The sequence below is a fragment of the Panthera pardus genome, unplaced genomic scaffold (genome assembly GCF_024362965.1).
Source record: "Panthera pardus isolate Hobbes unplaced genomic scaffold, ASM2436296v1 HiC_scaffold_8, whole genome shotgun sequence".
Taxonomy (NCBI): domain Eukaryota; kingdom Metazoa; phylum Chordata; class Mammalia; order Carnivora; family Felidae; genus Panthera; species Panthera pardus.
The window spans coordinates 119,969,769-119,990,105 of NW_026527013.1; the positions used below are offsets into that span (position 1 = coordinate 119,969,769).

Below are 20,337 nucleotides of genomic sequence, written 5' to 3' on the forward strand. Positions count from 1 at the left end.
CCTCAGATGGGGAGACTCTGTACCTTAATAGTTCATAGGTAACTTTCACCTTCCCCCACCTGGTCCTCTGTGCATCCTTAGAAACCAACAATAAGGCTGCCAAATCCCCAAAGCTTTTGCGTGTTCAAGCCATCAAACGGAAATGACCTCGGAGCATCCAATGTATACATTGAAAATGTATAAAGAAAGTTTGGGTTATATGTGGACTGCATACGTATGTTCACCTTTTCCCCTAAATTTCTCATCCTTTTTTGTGATAGACATGAGAAAGAAAATAGGAAACATACACATCAGATGCGGGGGAAATAAAGTAATAATTCTTCCCAGTGGCTTAGAGTTGCATGTGCATGAGGTGGGGGGCTTGTGTCTTACCTTATTGCCCTCTCCCCCTGCTCTCTACCCCCTATTTCTAGTATAGTGGCAAGCTAACATGGTGAGCTCCTGAGTGTCTGCTCTCAATATCTGCTTGTTGAATCAATGAGCGAGTTTCCCACCTCTGGAGTGTCCAAGAACTGGCAGCCTGACCACTTGGCAAGGATGTGATTGAAGGGAGTCAAGCCACAGTGGGATGGCTGGACTCAACACCTCACAAGTTACACCAGCTTGAAAGTCTGTAGTTCTAGAATCCAACAGCCACAGTGGTATGTGAGAAGCTTCTAGGTAGAAGATGGGCAAGCACTTTTAACATTCATAGTAATCATGGGTTTGTTTTTAGGTGTATTGAAAAAAATGTAATTAGGACATCAAACCTTCAATTTCACAGATACTCTTAGTAAGGATGAGGCTAAATTATTAAATAAGGAGTTAATTTGTACAAACATGCTGAGTAAATAAAAATTCTTGTGCATGCGGGCCTGGCAAATGTTCCAGCCAGTGCTTCTGCAATGACGGAGGTGTGGGAATCCTTGGAATTTGCTACCAGTTCTGAGGTTTGCAAGAGGACCATGAAAACGGGCATGATTCCTCAGTCTTGGTGCTATTCGATTTGCGACTTGATAATTCTTTGTTGTATTCTGTTCCTCGCAGGTTTTTAGCAGTACCCTTGACCTCTACCCACTCAATATGAGTAGCATCCTCTACCTCACCCCCAAGTTGTGACAACCAAAAAGTCTCCATACGTTGTCAAATATCCCCTGTGGGGGCAAAATCACCCAGGGATTGAGAACCACTGCCTTAGATGAAGGAGCCATGAGCAGCCAGCTGGCACATAACACTGCCAACAAATGTTTAAATCAGTTTTAACAAAAATGAGCCCTTGCAGAATTACTTGGGCCTACTGACTGTGGTCCTGGAGCTTGAAAACAGAGAGAGAGAGAGAGAGAGAGAGAGAGAAGGGGGGAGAGAATAGCAGAGATCCTGGAAAAGTGAAGATGCTGGTTTTCCTTTGCGGTCAGATATGTTCATGACTTGGCATACGCCTGTATATTACTGCTTTTACAAAAGACATTAGGTAAATTTCCCCTTTATGAGACCCTACTCCATGAATCTGCACCATGTACAACCATATCTGGCAAAAGAAAAAAAGATACTAGCATTCTAGCCCCTGAAAACCAGGAAAAAAGAGTTCTGTTTGGGCCAATCAACAGGCACCGATATTTCTGGTTGTTAACGCAGCGCCCAAGGAAGGGACAGTCTCTGAAAAAACTAAATTATCGGTGTTTTCCAACCACTGCTTAGCTTCCGAGGGACAGAAACCACAGCCATGCCATGTTTTCTGTGACGCAGAGCACTCCACATCTCGCCTTGTGATGCTGGAGAGGATATGCAGATTCTGCTACCTTTGAATGACCCTTTCCGTCTTGTCTTGCTGGACCTTTGTCAAAAGAAAAAGGTGTCTCTCTTGAGGCTGGTCCAGTGAGCCAAATTTTAAGTAAACAGAAATGGAAGGTGCTAAGCAAACAAACTCCAGCCAAACGGAATATCCAAGGTCTCGGATGGCCCGCTGCCACTTTTGAGTTGTTTTCCAGCATAGAACCTTCTAGTTGGGCTGCAGAGTTTCAGATTGGAAAAATCAGACCTAAGAAAACAAAATCAAGCTCCCAGACTTCAATTTCCTTGTCTCACAACGAATTTGTACCCAAGAGGTCAACGCAGGTATAAGATTTGAGGGAAATATTCGAAACTGCCCTATCTGACATGTTATGTAGGGAGAAACAGGAGGCGTCTTCCCAAAAGTCAGAATCAGCAAGTGGTAGGATGATGGCCCAAGCAAGTCTTCCCTTGACCTAACCCACTGCTCTGGGGTCTTTCACTGTAGAAAATTCTGAAGCGAAAGGAACCCACGTTCTTTTCTCCGACAGCGTGGCTTAGATCAGCTCTGAATTAATTCATCAACTACTGCCGTGGTGCTCAGTGGATTGTTTGTGTGCAGTAGATGATATGGAAATCATCTGGTCACCCACGGAAATAATTGCTTTTCTTTTTTAGTGCAAAGACACATGGTCTAAGTCGCTGCTGAAATTTTAGACACATGAGCCCAGGTTTGGGACTTGGCAAGAGACTAGGCCAGATGGGAACTGTTGCCTTACAAATTGAAAGTCCTTTGTTTTCGAGTGAAACAAACCTGGCCTCAGCCCTAATCTACCAAAAAAAAAAAAAAAAAAAAAAAAAGTGGGGAGGGGCTCTACTGTAGGGCCCATTTTGATAATTATTTTTTTGGCACAGACTACTGCTTGCACCAAAAAGCATTCTGGGTTTATCATATTAACAAAGTAGTATCCCCAAAGCCCCAAACTGCAAATGTAGCTATTAGGGACTTCTTGGGGTACCTGTTTAAAGGCTGTTATTATGGTATTGAATGTCTCTATAGGGGTTCTCTTTCATCCCCAGACAACCTTATGGGTTAAAGAACAGATTAATCCAGCTGCACCTAGCCTCTTCCAGTCCTCTCTAAACGGCCAACTGCTTTAGAGTCGTAGCGAACCCAAACTCGCTTCAAAAAAATGAAGGGATGATTTCAGCAGGAGAATTGATACTGATTATTCATACTTTGCTTTAGCAAAGTACTTTTATGTGAAGACCTAGAACGATTTTTATCACCCGCACAGGGGAGAAAAAAAAAAAAATTGGTGACTTGCCTCAATTCATAAAGCAAGGTAATTCAGAGTAAGAAACTGCCTCCGGAAGGCCTGGTTTTTATTTCCCTACTAGAGCTGCAGGCAACATTTTATTTCTTTCGTGCGTTCTGGAACATTTGCTATCTGGTGGTTCTCTTCCAAAATGAATTCAAGGTGATTCTACTTATGTTCCATTGAAAAAGATTTTTGTTTAAAAATATAGTCTAGCATTTTCTCTATCAGTCCGTATGAAGACTCTACGATGATTATGCATGTGGACAGCACACGGTTCACGCTGCTTTCTCTAGGGCAGTGATTGTCAACCTTTATTAATCCAGAGGCTTCCTCTGGGATCTGATGAAGGCGCTGCAGACTCTGTCAACAATATGGACACATCCATGGACACGAAGTTTTGCACTAAAATGCAACTGCAGATATCGCTTTGGAATCTGCCCTAAGACTTGGAAGCCCAGGAGGTGCAAGAACTGTCTCCCTCAGGGAATATGAGACCTGAAATATAAGCGTATTTGAGAATACGAAATACTAATACTGATGCCAATACCAAAGTAATTAATGAATAAAAAAATCAAGTCCTTCATTAGACTCTTAGGTCTAATATTAGGTCTAGCTTTCTCAACAGAAGGCAAAGCAGAAACATTCAAAGGCTAAACAACCGTTTTGCTGGAGAGAACTAGAGAACTAATTCAACCGTCTTGTTTTACAGTAGGTTGGTGTAGCGGTTTGGGAGGCCAAACCCTATTATTCTGAAATCCCTGTTGAGAACTCTTTTTCCTGCTGGAATGCTGTCCCATGAATTTCTAGTGCCTCTGTGGCCATTAGACTTTGAATTTGCCCTTATAAGCACCATCATTACGTGTTTCTGATCCAAACAAGAGGCTGGTTTTTCTTCTTTATGGAGAATATTAATTGGCGTTCATTTTCCAACCATAACATCTAAATAACATAATTGCTAACACATCACTTGAAGAAATATGTCATTATTCACCTATTATCTTTAAAGGATGATCAGTTATCATGGCAGTCTTCAGGTTCCTACGTTTTTACAGACCCTCAACCTCCCAGGGTCTCAGTTTCTATACTTACGATGTATTCGTTTACTAATGAAGTGCTTTGCTATTCATAGACAAAGAGTGCCACTTAAGTTATCTATTTTGTATGGGGCTTTGGTTAGAGGCTAAGACACCACATACACTGTGCTGTTTTATTGTGGCCTCTCGTGGAAGCAAAAGGTTTATTGTGGAATGATTTGGGGTGTGCCAAGTATTGTAGCCAGTTAGCTCCTTGTGATTGTAGAAACCCAAAGAACGGAATTCAAAGTGTTTTTTTAAGGAAGGGGCAATGAACACTTTGTGCCTGGGAGATCGAACACTGCCTAGAAAAGGTGGGACTGAGAAGGCCATAGCTGGGGAAGAAGCAGAGGCTAAGGTCAACCTCTCCAAGATGGCCACCAGGTGGGATTTTTTTTTTTCTTCTAGAAGTGTAAGAAAGCAAGAGAATCTTGTTTTATTTTTTTTATATATATTTTTTAACATTTATTTATTTTTGAGGGACAGAGCACGAGCAGGGTAGGCACAGAGCGAGAGAGGGACACAGAATCCGAAGCAGGCTTCAGGCTCTGAGCGGCCAACACAGAGCCCGAAGCGGCGCTCAAACTCACAAACCGCGAGATCATGACCTGAGCCGAAGTCAGACGCTTAAGCAGCTGAGCCACCCAGGCGCCCATTGTTTTGTTTTAAATACTTTCCTTATTTGTTGTTTCCTAGATCACAGAAGAAAAGTGTGGCAGGATTTACTACCAATTGGAGCTTGACTCCATTTTCTACGAGCAATTGTCTGCATTAACTGCAGCTGAGAGTTTCTCCTTAGGGTACACAAGTGTCTTAGCAGTTGTGATTCTAGAAAAGTGCTATGTCTATAATCTAAATGTGAATAAGATGACATTTCATTTTGAGACCAAATACACACACACACACACACACACACACACATCTTAGTTTTCTTTTTCTCCTTTTTTCGTTTCGTTTTGTTTGGTTGGTTCGTTTTTAACCAGGGGTTGCCTTCTATTTAATGGTCTAAAAGTAACTTTCTCTTATACAGGCTATTTTAAGCAAAGGGAATCCGGAAAAAGCAAGGAAGGCTGTCTGAATTTAAATGGGCATAAAATAAGAGAGGAAAGAATTAGTTCTTAAGGCTAAAATAAATTGTCCTCTAAATAAAGTTATCCATCCCACTGACAAGGGTCACTTTTGGCTTTGATCGGGCCCCTTTACCAACCACACTTCTTCAGAGGTGGAAGATGCAATTTTCACATTTAAGTGATTTATTCATCATTAATGCTAATTTCTCAGGCATGTTTATTTTGTAAAATTTGGAGAAGAAAGAGAAAAGCTTTCGTAGATGAGATTCTCACTATTTTGTTCCTTATGTTACTCAACATTTGGTTACTTATAATGTATTTTGCAAATGAATTCGGAAATGGGAGGTATTCTTTAAAACACGTTTCAAAAAAAATTTCTTTACATTAACTTCTAGAATCCCAAACTTACTTTTTTAGGTGATAAATACACGCCCGGAAAGCCAAGTTCATATTGAAAGTGTAGATGCAACGTAATGACAGCAATGTTAGAACACCCTTTTCTGTGTGCATGGTTTTTTTGTTTTGTTTTGTTTTGTTTTGTTTTGTTTTAGTCTCCACATGTGGAGTACAATGCCTGGAAGCCACAAACGAATGTTAGCCAGAGAGAGGGTATTATTTATCACAACTGTAAAATGGCTTATTTGAGATAGTGCTACGTTTACAATTTACTTTTATCAAGTGGAGGCACCTTAGAATCAACCATCTATTCTGCATCTATATTTGTAGACAGTGGTGCCAAGCACATTATTCTCCAAAGCCATGAATCTGTCTTTGTGAACTACTCCATAAAGCGGAGATTTGAGGCACTGATCTAAGGAAATAAGCAACATGCGCACGTACACACACGCAATCCGTAACACCCCGATATTGATGGCAGAGTTCATAGGCTGAAATTAGCCAAACTAGTTAATGAACCAATCACATTCATTTAATCATGGCCAAGACTTCATTGCCCGCCCCCCTTCCTGGGCTGACCTCACCCTACCAGTAGAGGATCAACAATTTGTTCTACGTGCTTCCATGCCTTCCACTAAGCAGGTATCCGGCAGGGATGTGCTCTGTTGAACTACAGCCCGTTTGGAAATTCTTTTGGGAAATCTGATGGTAGATGAGTTGGCTTATTCTGAGGACATTTCAATGTGAAGCCACTAATTCTGCCACTCAGTTCTTCCCAATGCATGTGTCACATTCACTCTTCTCATACTGAATATTGGCCCGAGCTTACCAGACAGTGTGAAGATGATTATTATGAACAGCTAGATTCGCTAAATTCAATGATTGCTTAGTGTTGTGCTAGGCAATATTCAGAGCGTTTTACATATATTACGTCATTCAATCCTCACAACTCAAAAAACTTTATATTGGTCTTTTTCCCCCCAGTTATATACAAGATTGCTGAATCTCAGCTGGCTTATGTTTCCTGCCTAGGGTCCCCCAGTAAGTGTGGAATGGAGATTCTCACCCATGTAACCTGGCTCCAGAGTTGGCCACCTAAAGAGGGTGCTCTGGACTTTTAATAGGATTCAGCTCTTGAGTTACAAGTCTGGTCTTTTCAGAAAGTCCCTGGTAAATGTGATGGCCAAGTTAAAGGCAAGGTACACGTTTTCAGGCGAATCTCATTGACTATCATCCTCAGTGTCTTTTGGACACAACAGGAAAGTTTGCCAATATCACTGTTAAGAATGCATGGAGACTTGTATTCTCTGGTCTTTTCAACATGGCTTTGATATGTCTCTTTCCAGAATGAAGTGTCCATGTTGAAAAATGAGGTGGCGCAGCTGAAACAGTTGTTGTTAACACATAAAGACTGTCCAATAACAGCCATGCAGAAAGAATCACAAGGATATCTAAGTAAGTCATTGACTTTTTTTTTTCTTTTCTCAGTGTCCAGTTTTTTTTTTTTTTTTTTTTTGCCACTAATTTTGCATTGGATTTTATTGAAAGAGCAAAAGTAAAGTGTAGATTGCACACCCCGGCAGAAATCATACTAGAATTCTTCAGTGGCTGCCAGACTGTTGCACCAGGGACATCCCCCTTTTCTGACCCCTGCCCATCACCATGCCCCTCCTGATAATTTCTGGCTAGACCTTCCCTGCCATTTCACATTGTAAAATTGTACCGAATTCCAATTCTGCAGCCAGTAGAAAAATCACTTGCTGGAGCCCACCTACCAGTGGGCTAGTCGCCTTCCAGAGAAATCCAGGGGCTGGGGTACAGGCATTGGGTGAATCGCATCCAATGCCGTAAGGTATATGAGCTGCTGGGCTGAAAAGTGAGTGACCTTGTCTCGGTGTTCCAATAAGTAAAGTGGACCCCTTTCTCTAGACCCCAGTTTCTGCATCTGGAATGTCAAGAAGTTAAATGCTAGTTGAGTGGGGGATGGTGGGAGGAGCAAGGATTCATGGCTGAAGGTCAATTCATTTTCAAATAATTTTTTAGATTGAGCAACACAGATTCTCCCACCACATGTGAGTATGTTTCCACATTTGATATGCGGATGGCTACTTGAAAATACAAAAATGGGGACGTTCACACACCAAGACTCCAACACGTGAAATCATTCTGCTGGTGTAGAAAGCATGGCTTTGCTTGTAGCTATAAAGTGGGAAGGCATAGCTGGTGACAACAGTTTAAAATAAAGTTTTGAAATTAACGTCCAGGAGAACACGTGTGAAACTCTTCCATTTCTGGTAAACATCTAGTAATGTTTTCCCGAGTAGGCCACAGGTCCGCCCAAGAGGAGCTATATTGGTGTGTGCGTGTGTGTGCTTTTTCCTAGGTCCGGAGAGCAGTCCTCCCGCCAGCCCCGTCCCAGCTTGCTCTCAGCACCAGGTCATCCAACATAATACCGTCACCACTTCCTCTGCAGTGAGCGAGGTGGTGGGAAGCTCCACCCTCAGTCAGCTCACCACTCACAGAACAGACCTGAATCCCATCCTTTAAAATCCACCACTGGGTCAGACCTTGCCTCCAAGAAGAGCTGTCGCATATCATGCGTCCTTTCCTTTAAGGGCATTTTTAGAATTAACTCAGACCTGGAAGACTCCTCAGCCCTTCAGAGACTGGCTTTCATTTTTATAGTTATTATGGAAATGTCGTCTTTTATACTTAGTTCTATAAGAAAAAAAGGGAGTTATGCAATTAATTAATCTATCAGCTTGGGAAATGCTTTGGTGCTTTTCTCCAATTTTCTGGTACCAGTGAACTTGTTTATAAACTGAACTCCTTCTGTATATAGACATGGTTTCATTCTTATCGGTCCAACCCTTTGCCTGAAACATTGCATCTTGTTAAACCGCAGCTTTTAGCCAAAATGAGGCATGCCCACATGTCACGTAAACGGATGCAAGGTAACTGGGTGGTGAGTCTGATGATGTCGTAACACATGTTGAGTTTGTGCTGTGATGTCGCCAGAATTCCAGATGAACACAGAGCCTTTTCCATATCTGTCTTGCTCTTATTATAAAAAAAGGATGAGATCCACTGATGTCCAAATAAAACCACCAAGCATCTCCCCACCTCTCCTCCTCCTCTTGGTCCACCTCCTTGAATTGCCCTCCAATTTTCTCCACTCTCCCTCTCCTTTTCCACCTTTTCCTGGGCCGCCTGTGTACTCTTCATTTTTACTTTCTTCTGTTTTATTTTTCCACCTTTAGCATTGCAGGTAAAGAAGAAAACAATGCCTAAAGGGAAAAAAAAAACACAAGTAAATCTAAAAAAATACGGATCTAGCCATTGCTTCCCTTGCCTGTGACCCACAGCTGGAGTTCATTCATCTCTTGCTTTTTATAAAATGGTAAGCAAGAGAGGTTTCATGTGCCTGATTTAATGTTTTTAATAATCAGAACAAATAAAAGGTGGCTTAGCCATAGGTGAAACACTGTTGAATGCCAGCTGTGGAGACACCAGGGAAGGGAGCCTATAAGCCTTGATTGTGAAGGTCCAAATTACGATGTGGGCTGTAACATCACACCCTCGAATTACAACCGGCTTTATATGGCCTGTCTATAAGGCTAAAAATCCATAGACTATATAATAGTTCAGAAGGGCTCTATTCACTACACAGATTACAATGGTCAATCATCAGCTGCTAATAGACTAAGATTTATTATTTTTTTTTCTTAAGCCTATGGAACTGGCTTTGCTATTCTGGTGGGTGAAAGTACACGCTCTACTGGAGGAACAAAGAGAGAAAGAAAACCTGATGTTCCCGTAGGGGTGCTTTCAGCTCCCCCCTGCCACCCCCAGAACAGCCAAAGCCTTTTTTGGCTGCTGCAAGAATCCCGTGGATATGGCTACTCTACTCTTCTGAATAATTCTGATTTATATTTTCAACAACTTTCATCAGCTTGCCCATTATAAAAAGCAGATAGTCCCGAACCACGGTTGTGCCTCCTTGAAACAAGCCATTCTACTGTGCTAATGTGTGCTAATATCACATCTCACAAGTAATGGGCTAATGTTTCTCTCTAGCAGTGTAGACAGGTGCTGGTGTTTCATCTCCATTTGAATGCTTGACGTCCTAACATGAGTGTGTGTGTGTGTGTGTGTGTGTGTGTGTGTTCATGGGATTTAAATAATAGTATTTTACAAAAGGTGTCGCTTTTATAAGAGTTCAAAAAAGGGAAAGATACATGTGTGGATGTGGGTGTGTGTATATGTGTTTATCTCTCCCTGTAGCATAAGAATCTATTTTGGAGAAAAGAAAATATGAGAGTCGTGAAGCATGATTTTTATAACTAGTTTCAGTTTTATCTAATAACTTACTTTTTAAATCAGTATTTATCAACCTTTTTTTTTTCATGTATGCAGTGCTTTCAAAAGAAAGTTTTGAGTGTCCAGGGAAACTCATGACTAGATATATGGTCTAAAAATCAAAACAAAAGCAAAAGCAAAACAAAAAATAAACACACACACACACACACCAAAAAAAAAAAAAAAAAAAAAAAACCAAAAAAAAATTTTTAAAAATGTTAAAAAGAAAGAGAAAAAAGAAATGCAAATTAAAAGGATTTTCTATTATATTTTAGACAAACATATCTTTTTTTTAAGTATTTTAAATACTGAATTCATAGTTGTTTTGTTTTGAATCCCAGCCTTAACCGCTGAATGGTTGAACCTAACTGGCTTCCTAAGAAATATTTAAGATATATCTCTATTCTGAAATTAAATTTAATTTTTTCAAAACTCCTTTCTAGGACCGTCTATGTGTCTCTCTAAAAAAAAAAAAAAGAAAAGAAAAAGAAAAAAAAGCTCATTGAAATGTTTGCTTGGATTAAAACAATTTTTTTTTAGTTTTATTTTATTTCTTGCTTTAAGTGAACGATAACTTTTTTTTTCTTTACTGCATGCATAGCACTTAACGAAATGGATTTTTTAAAAATCCACTGGTAATATCAGAATGTCCAGAAAGTGGGCTGTCACTAAAATTATGGTTTACTTTACTTCTGCTCCGCCTCTTGATTGAATATTTAGTTGTTAAACTGAAAGCCTCTGTAGTGAAGAACTTGCCTGAGTTTTCTTAATTCAGCAACTTGACAGTTTGACTGATGTGCATTATATAGAGCTCAATTATGTCTGTTTTTTATGCTAAGTAGGCAAACCAACCACACACACGCGTTAGCAAACGGGCCTCAACGTATAATTAGAATAAACCGTCTTCTTGTTATGCTCGGGGCCTTTAGGTATGTTCATTAGCAGTGTGGAAATACAGTAAATGGAAGATGCCAGCTAGTTGTCAAGGCTTCTTGAAACCCTGAACAGAAAGGCTCCTTGGTCAAATCCAACACTCGGCTTATCAGGAGAAGTACTTCACCAGAAGGTCCAGCCTTCACCAGACCGTAGAATAATCAGTCTGCCTGAAAATCCCTCCTTGCCCTACATTTTTTGCCAATGTGGGAAAACATCTTTTTGCTGCCCCATTCTCCTCTCCCACTCGATCTAGATATGGGTCATGCACCCATATCTTCACAAATCCGTTGTAGTGACCTTCAGAGCACCCATGTGGAGGAGGGAAGGGTCCTGCAACACTGCCTCTCCTCATTCACCTGCGTTTTTTGGTTTTTGGTTTTTGGTTGTTTTTTTTTATATTGGCAGCGTCTGCCTTTGAAGTCACTGCCAGCCTACCTGGACATTTCTGCGACGCTTCCCCCGCCTTACGTGATGGGACGTGGCAGCTTAGGGGCCCCCGGTGGTATTTCTACCTGGTGACCCTAAATTGAGGCATCCACATCTTAAGGGTTCCTTCTGAAGACATTTCCCAGAACACGATGCCAGGGCGGGTATAGGGAAACCCTGGCCACGGGCGAACATACTCATTTGAAAGCCTGTGTGGAGCTGATGTTTTCCCTTCGATACCCCCACCCATCTCTCTCCTCCCGCCGTGTCAGTGTGTGCGAGTCCCGGTGGTTAACGCGGCCTGTGGGAGACAGCAGTTTGCGTGGTATCACCGCACGAACTGTTACAATCAGGGTGACTGACTTGGAGCAAATGCTCTTTGGAGCCTATCCCGTCAAAGGAACCAAATGCAGCACATGTTCTGAACAGAGGGGCGTCAACGGTGAATGTGCAGGCGGTTTTTGTTGCCCGTTAAGTAAACTTTAGCGTCTTAGTTGAGTTTGCCGTTAAAATCTGAAACCAGCTGTGGTGAAAGACCAGCCTTTGGCTGGGGAGTTTTAAGCATCGGTAACTGCTCTCAAACTAGCCATCCAGTTAGGAATAGAATGTGCTTCTTTCTGGTTAATAAAAACCATCTAAGAAAATATATATGTATGTATGCGTGTATACAGTGGAATTCAAGGACCAAAGCAAAATTTGAACAGGAATCTATTAATTTAGAATTTTATAAGATATTTATTAATAAATGTTATTTTAAAACATTCCATTTGAACAGTATTCTTCCGTAGGATCTACTTGTTTTTAAAGTGTTAGTTCATAATAAACTTCTCTACTCGTGTATATCTTCATTTTTCAGGGTTTCAAACGGCTCTTCTCCATCATTTGGTGGAAATGTTTCGCTTAGCTCTGTGCATAGAAATTTCAAGGATTTTGTTATTGCTCTGTGAGTTATTTTTTTAATCTATGTTCTGAACAGTGTTGTTTTTCACATTTCTTTCTCTCTCTCTTTTTTTATTTTTTTCTTAATGTTTAAAGTAAGCTCTTTCCTTTAGGAAGCGGAGTTCAGCTAAAGGGAATCAGTAACCACGACTGGAACAACTTTCTTGTAAAAGTGTAAAAACAACTTCATCTCTGCTTCTCTCCACCCCACCCCAATTTCCTAGAATGCCTTGCGCTATTCAGCTTCCTTCGTGCTCTTTTTGCCCTTTGCCAAACAATGGGCCCTAGCTTTAAGCCATTCAAGTTCCATTATGCAGTATATCTGAGAAGGAAAAGGAAACAACCCATTTAAATTTGAATAAAACTGTGCCTCTGCGAGCAGTAGCAATTTAGGGTCTCTCTTCTGCTTTTAAGATAATTTATATTTTAAAATTGCACTTTAGCTTTCTCGATCCCTTTCTGTTTCTCTTGTTCTCCCTCAGACCCCCTCCGAGCCCTTAAACCTGCCTCTGCTCCCCACTTTCCAACTCCCCCACCCCCTCCCCCTAAGGCTCTGAGCTGCACCGTTTAAAATACTTTACAGAATATTTGTACCAGGTACATTTGCGTAAAGTCGGGTTCCTCACATCAGCCTAGATGAAGCCTGCTACGGAAATACCAAGAAGAGCCAGTTTGTATTCTTTACCCCTTTATTCATAGCATGTTTTTTTTTTTTTTTAATGTTATCTTATGCAACAGATGTGAGGCAGCAGCTAAGCTACACTTAAGAATTTTCTATCTCATTCTCCAAACCAAAGTGTCCTGAATGAGCCAGGAGACTTACTCTTTTGTGCATCGTGGTGCACGTGGACTGTTGTCCCAGCCATTGTCTCTCTGAGGCTGCTGAAATAACAGTGGCCCTGTCTGTGTCATTCCTAGGTCTCAAAAATACAATGTTGCCTTGTGACGTCATTAGGGACAGCACCTCTGTTTTACAATGATAATCTAAGAAAGGACAAGAAGACACTGAAGCAATAAACGTACAAGTAAAATTCAATACCAAAACAAAGAAAAAAAAAAAAAAAACAGAACAGAAAACCCTAGGCTCATCGTGTTGTGAAAACGAAAAAGTGTATGTCCAACTCAAAATATTTTACTATTTCTTGTGGAGTTTTTCAGTGATGTAATGCTTATAGCCAAATTGCTTAAAGAGTGTTTATATATTTTTTTCCTTATAAATTGTCTATTTTTAAAAAAAAGAAACTATTTACCACAAGTTGAAGGGGTGGGGGGGGGTAAGGCCAAATTGCCAGCATTTGTTAAAAGATTAATATTCTTACGTGGCACACTCTGATACCTTTCCAAGCTTATCATCAGAGGGGAATCAGTAATGATCAGCTATTACATTTCAGCCAACTTACAATATCTAGCTCATTAGAAGCCAGGATGTAGAAAGCTCTTCTTAGGCCATTTAGGATTTCTTACATTGAGTTTCATGCTATAGAACTTTCTAGGATTTTTTTTTTTTTAAAAACAGAATCATTTTAGCCTCAGGACTGAGAATGTGGAACCTGAATAAATTAGCTTTAAGTATATCATTAAAATCTTATGCACAATAAGCTCATTAGATTCTAGTTGTCTCCTTAGAATACCAATGTCACGGACAGGAGATCATGAAAGGTATCAGCAGTGCTGTAGGGGAGGGCATTTCAGAGAAGGAACCCCTCCTAACCAGCCAGCCAGTAGAAGAGAAGACCTACTCACCCTCTTTTCTTCTACGTTCTGCTAAATCACACCTGCCTCATGGAGAGAGGAGTTCTGCCTTTGAGGTTTGTCTTGGAGAAATGATAAGCTTGAAATGTTCTCCCTGGAGAGGACATAGGGTTTGGGATCTTCTGAAAAGGCCTGGAAAAAAATGGCTCAGTTCAAACACCATGTTCTAGGATAATTGGAACATAAATATTGTCCAAAATATGGAACTTAAAAAAAAAAGTTTAGCATTATGCAAAGTGCTAATTAAGGAAGTCCCAAAAAAAAAAAAAAAAAAAAGGTGCTGTCACTTTAAGTTCTGGACTGGGGGGGTTGTTTGTAATTGTAAACAGCAAAGCATTTATGTTTGTCTGTCTATTTGTAAAGCAACCACCTTCCTTACTGGAAGGAGAAAAAAAATTGGGGGTACATACGTGTAAATACTTGCTGCAGCATTTAATATGTTCAATTTTATGTTAAGCTTTTTGTTGCATTGTGAACACATTTATTGTTATCAATGGACAATGAGTTCATTAAGACTGTTCAACTAGGTCAGATTTTTACATCTCTTTGGAGCAAGAAGAGACAAGATTTTGTGCATTTGTACAAATGTTAATAATATCACTGCAATTCCAATATAATAAAGCACTCAAATGCAAATAACACATGTAACTTTTGTATGATGAAATTCGGGCTTGGGGATAACGGTATCTATTCTGCACGTGGTCTCATTCATGCCTTGTAAACCAGCGCTTACTCTTTCGGGGTCGTGATTATCTAGGGACAAAAGGAGGTGAGCTTTTCTCCTTCGCAGACCACCACTACCCTCTCACTGCCTCTTCCATCCAACGTCCCACCTGAGGCCACCAGTCTAACACAGGCACAGTGGGTTGGCCACACGACTCAACTTCTCGTGGGGGTCAACAGATTTGAATAATCAAGAAATATGGCCAGCATAAATTCACGTTCAGGATTTCTAGGAACCGAGAAGCACATACTGGCCACTCAGGCAGTCAACTCCTGGAGTTTTTTGCTTGGCTTCCAGAGAAGTCCTAAGGACAGTCTTAGCCCCTTTCGATGTCTTCCAGACTTTCTTTCCCTGTACTTTCCTCTTTCTTTCCCTGTACTTCTTTCCCTGTACTTTCCTCTTTCTTTTCCCTCTACTTTCTTTCCCTGTACTTCTTTCGTTAATTTTTTAGTCACTCTCCTCTTTCTCTTATATTCAATGTCTGATCCATCGGCATGGCCAGAATCCAACCATCATGTTGGATTTACCATTACAGCTCTGTCCAAATTACCAGCACCTCTCACCTGGATCCCTGCAATACTCTCCTGACTGGCAGCCAGAGTGAAGCTTTGAAAATGGAAGTCAGACCATGTCCCTCCACTGCTCAAAATTCTTTAGGGACTTCTCCCCTCATTCAAAGCAAAAGCCAAATTCCTTGCTACGAAGTTCTGTAAAGGCCCTCCATGACCTGCCCCTCCATTAATTCCCTGAGCCCATGTCCTACCATTTTTCTTCCCCCTCACACCTCTCCAGCTCCACTGGTATTTTTGAAGTTCCTCAAACATCGCTTGAGCCATCCACCTGAGAGTCTTTTCACACGCTGTTCATTCCCTCTACGCAGAATGTTTTCTCCCGAATATCAGCATCACCTCCTCATCTGCCTCCCTGCTACTTAAGCCTCTCCTGACCATCCTCTATAAAATTATGTCACCCTCACTCTTCATTCTCTCCTGCCTTGCACAGACTTTATTTTCTGTAGCATTTACCAGTATCTAACAGACTTTGGTCAATTTTACGTAGTTGTTTTTTATTGTCTGTCTCCTCTAAGTAGAATGTAAACCCCGCAAGCACAAGGGCATTTTGTTTCGTTCACCCTTGTGACCCAAGATCTAGAGCAGTCATACACGATGGGCACACAATAAACACCTGTCGAGCGGATACTCTTGTGTTTCCTTCCTGTCTTCTTTCTTGATCTCAGAACACTTCAACCCAACCACTTGGTCCTGTGACCACAGCAGTCATATTTTAAAACCAAGAACCCGGATGTGTCGTCTTCCACGTAGCCTGCCAGGATATTGGAAACTGGGACAGAAAAACAATTTGGGTGGGGAGGATGATTGCTGTTCTAATGGCAATCCCATCTGTTACATTTACATTTAGACCACTCACTACACTCATGGCTCCCAAGAGAGTCTTTCTAATGCCCATCCCACCCTTGTTTGCAATTTCAAAGCCATTACTATTGGTTAAAAAAAAAGTGTTAAGATCCCACATTTATACTTTGAAGATAGACAGCTCTAATCTCCATTCTATGTTTCATGCCTCTGTCCCTGGAGCTTCATAACATCCTTTTTTCTTATACTTGCTCTTGTGGTTGGTTATTGGTTGGTTGCTGGATCACGTTTTAATTTTGCATTACGTATTTTCTTATCCAACAAAAACAAGGTTTTATCAAAACAACCTGCCTTGTGGTTTGGAACCTAAGTATCTTCACTATGAGATCATAAGACTCTGGAGCACGATGAGCACCCCCCCCCCTCCTTTTAAAGCAATTGAAAACAAGACACTTGGTGAGATCTGTTCTCATGGCAGTAATGTGGATTTTATCAAAACAAGCATGAAAATTAGGCCACAAAAGAGAAAAAAAGTACTGATTTTAAACATACAGAATCTGGGTTTGGACTCACACACTTTAGAAGCACTTCTTTTGGCAACGAGAGATGGCTTTTCAAAATGGCTGAAAGGATGAATAAATGATTACATCTGAACAATAGTCTTCTAGATAGTAGACCTGAAAAACATAATAATACTATTGAAAATGGTCATATTTAAACCTGAAAATTAAGTCATGAATCTTTTAGTAACCACTGAGTTTCATTTACTATGTTGCCAGGTACTGTGTCTTTGCTTATATCACATTTCTTTGTACCAGTGGGAGGCTGAATCGTAGCAATTGTCAGCCATCTTCCATAAATCCACATAGACCCGATGGGCTAGAAAAGGTCCCCTGTAAGTGACTTGCTCTTTCTCAGAAAGAGATCTGCCCGTGGGTTTTTTTTTTTTTTAATGAATTAAAAAGGAAGATCTTATTTTCACCACACATTTCTAACTCCTTACTAATCTTACAGCAAGAAAATTGTTCTGAGTATCTAAGCTTGATTGTATTGTATTTACACTGATAAGTCCATGATCTACTGTTACTACACTTACGTCTCATTAAATGAGTACTCTCTACTTAAATTGGCTTGTTTATATGGATCAATCTTAGAGTAAGTCTACTTAAAGAAAGAGAAACCCTGTTAAGGAGGCTTGAGTGAAGGTGGATTTCTTGTTAGGACCTAAGAGGTAGCTCATGGAGTCCCTCCTGGTACTGTAGCAACTATCCCAACAACTCTGAAAAGTCATTAAATAACTAATCTCTCTGGCTTGTCTGTCTCTTGGGCCATATCATTCCTGATTCTGCTTTTGTCTTTCCCTCCCTTTCTCTCTCTGTCTCTGCAAACTGGTTTGTACACTCAATTGTTTCTGTGTGGGCCCATCATTTCTCCTCCAAAATGACAGCCTCAGCCTCCAGCAGATCTTTGGTCTTCTAGTTCAAACACCCAACATCAATTCAGTCTCCATCTTTCTATTCCAATTTCCCAGGAGAGAGAATCTGATTGACCATATGGGGTCAGGCATTTAATCCTAGTACAATCAACTATGTCTAGGGAAGCAGGGCTATATGTATTGAAAGCTCTTACTTCTAGGGGCAAAACTGGCTTTCCAAGAAGGAAGTGCGAAGATGATTTCAAAGGGAAGTAGTTATTTTTAAAACAATCTATAGAAATGTAGTCATTTACCCTTAAGACATACCAAGAGGAAAAAGTACAGTGAGATTAATGCAAAGTTGGGCATAGAGTAGATGTCAACAAATGTTGATTGAATGAATGGTTGATAAGTTATTGTTTCATTGAAAGCTTGAAATTGAAACAGAATATTCATTAAAGATTAGATAAAACTAATTTTACAAAGCTAAGAAATTTTCTGGATATTATGGCTCAGTTTGTAAGCCATAATATCCAAAATATAAAAATTAACCATCAAAAAGAGTGAGAAAGGGGCACCTGGGTGGCTCAGTCAGATCAGCATCACACTTTGGCTCAGGTCATGATCTTGTGGTCTGTGAGTTCGAGCCCCGCGTCGGGCTCTATGCTGACAGGTCAGAGTCTGGAACCTGCTTCAGATTCTGTGTCTCCCTCTCTCTACCCTCCCCTACTCACACTCTGTCTCTCTCTCACAAATAAATAAGCATTAAACAAAAAGAGTAAGACAGATTTTAGTTTGTCATGTTTACCATGATTTCCCATGCTCTTGCTTAACCTGACTGATTACAGTTATACTTTCCAAGAAAGATCATGGCTATATATATATATATATATATATATATATATAATCTCCATACCTGATTCCAGTGTGTTTCTGTCTGTAAGGAGGTCAGCGTAATGTCTCCAGGGTGAGGTTAAGAAACAGTCTTGTCTTAAAGCTCCCTCCAGGTACTGTAAGAACGAAAGAAGGCTTTGTGACAAGGAAACAGGGCAGCTTTTATCAATAAGCCTCCACGAAAACCATAAGAATTGCTACCAAGAAGACTAGAACAAGACCTTAAAAGAATATAACAACCTAGAGTAAGAATAGTTTTTCATTTTAATACCAAATTGACCATTGATTTCCTATATGGCTTTCAACAAACACAGATTTCTGTTCCTCACTTGTCTCCTTTGTCAGTATAAACACACATGGAGCGAAGTGGGAATTATTTCCGTGGTGACTAGCTACAGAACTTAGATAGCCACTAACATACCTTTCTCTGGAAATTTCTCTTCCCCCCACTCCATCATCTGGCTCCTCCAGGAGACTCCACGGTCCAAGCCTTTGGCCATAGCTTCTTAGTCTAATACTCTGCCTCTAATTTGCAATGGAATAGGAGCCCCAACAAGTAGATACTGGGATAGGGGGCCTAGAGAGTCAGCCTCTCTCTCTCTCTCTCTCTCTCTCTCTCTCTCTCTCTCTCTCTCTTTCTCATAGCTTGGAATCAAAAAGATATAAAACTTAGGACCTGCCAGGATCCAGGTTTCTGCCAGGTAAGGGAACTCAGTCTATAGCAAGAAAGAGAAATAAAGCGGAAAACAGCAGAAGCAGAGAGAGAACTCTGGAAATGGTCATTTCCTATTGAAATAGTTCTTAATGGCTCACTGAAACCACGACCCTCCTCATGGCGTATTTTTATCATAAGATAGCCCAAGGTCCATCTGATAAATCTCTCCTTTTGCTTACGCTAGTTTAGGAGGGTTTCTTAGAAGCCACAAAGGTCTAATTGATGCTCTATTCCTAGAACTACCATGAGAAGCCGCCAGAAGAGCTTCTTCAGCCTTTTGAGCGTCTGCCATACTGATAGAGGAAAGGAGATGGAATGTCACTGCAAACAGATGTAGCCCATTCTCATTCCACACACATGAATATGCGTTAGAGGTGGTTCCCTAGACCCAGACCGACAAGCTACATGTACTGAAGGATAGTCACGCTACTTTTCTTCTTAAGGAACGTTCACCAAGTTAGCATTATACTTGCCTAGAAATGGAACTGTTTTATTTACTTTTATTTGTTTCATGTTTTTATTTATTTTTGAGAGAGAGAGCAAGGGAGGGGCAGAGAGAGAGGGAGGCCGAGGATCTGAAGCAGGCTCTGTGCTGACAGAAGAGAGCCTCATGCGGGGCTTGAACTCACAAAACATGAGATCATGACCCGAGCCCAAGTCAGATGCTTCACCAACAGAACCACCCAGGCTCCCTGAACTGGAACTGTTTTAAATACTCTGATGAATGGATAAAGAACTCTAATACCTTTCATTCTGTACATGTCCTAAGGTACATAATAAAATGTGTAAGTTGCACTTTTGACTGAAAATAATGGACAACTTGACTTCCAGGGGCTGTAACAAACAGGGGTTTATCTTTCTGACGTAATAGGAAATCTAGAGGTAGGGTGCTTGGCACTGATCTGGAAATGACATGATGTCAGCACCAGCAGCTTATAGCCCTCTTGGCCTCCCATTCATGGTTCTCCCCTCCCGATCACAAGATGACTACTGAACCTCTAGAGCACATCCCCAGTCAAGAAAGAAAGGAGGCAGAAGGATCAATACCAGGCACATTCCCTGCTGTGCTTTAATCTGGAGAACAAAAACTATCCCAGAACTACCCCTACCCCTGGCCAACCCAATTGTGTTTTCCTGGCCAGTGTTAGGTCACCGGGCCACTCTCCGCTTTAAAAGAGGCTGCAATAGTGGGAAA

General features: G+C 40.9%; 1 protein-coding gene and 1 long non-coding RNA gene across 7 annotated transcripts in view; one reads left to right on the forward strand and one right to left on the reverse strand.

Moving 5' to 3' along the window:
• CREB5 (cAMP responsive element binding protein 5) overlaps positions 1 to 14,661 on the forward strand; it is a 398,990-nt gene extending 384,329 nt beyond the window's left edge. For 5 of the 6 annotated variants that reach the window (XM_019443683.2, XM_019443684.2, XM_053897662.1 and 2 more), the window contains 2 exons: positions 6,957 to 7,065; positions 7,994 to 14,661. In XM_019443683.2, coding sequence (XP_019299228.1) covers positions 6,957 to 7,065; positions 7,994 to 8,157 — 273 coding nt within the window. In that variant the 3' untranslated portion in view covers positions 8,158 to 14,661. Of the gene's footprint in view, positions 1 to 6,956; positions 7,066 to 7,653; positions 7,683 to 7,993 lie in introns of all 6 variants that reach the window. The other variant, XM_019443686.2, reaches the window with a different exon arrangement.
• Positions 13,736 to 18,631, reverse strand: LOC128775597 (uncharacterized). Its single transcript, XR_008420420.1, has 3 exons — positions 18,450 to 18,631; positions 16,693 to 16,796; positions 13,736 to 14,154 (listed from the first exon to the last, which is right to left on the reverse strand). It is a non-coding gene; the product is annotated as an uncharacterized LOC128775597 (long non-coding RNA).
• Positions 18,632 to 20,337: the final 1,706 nt, after the last annotated feature.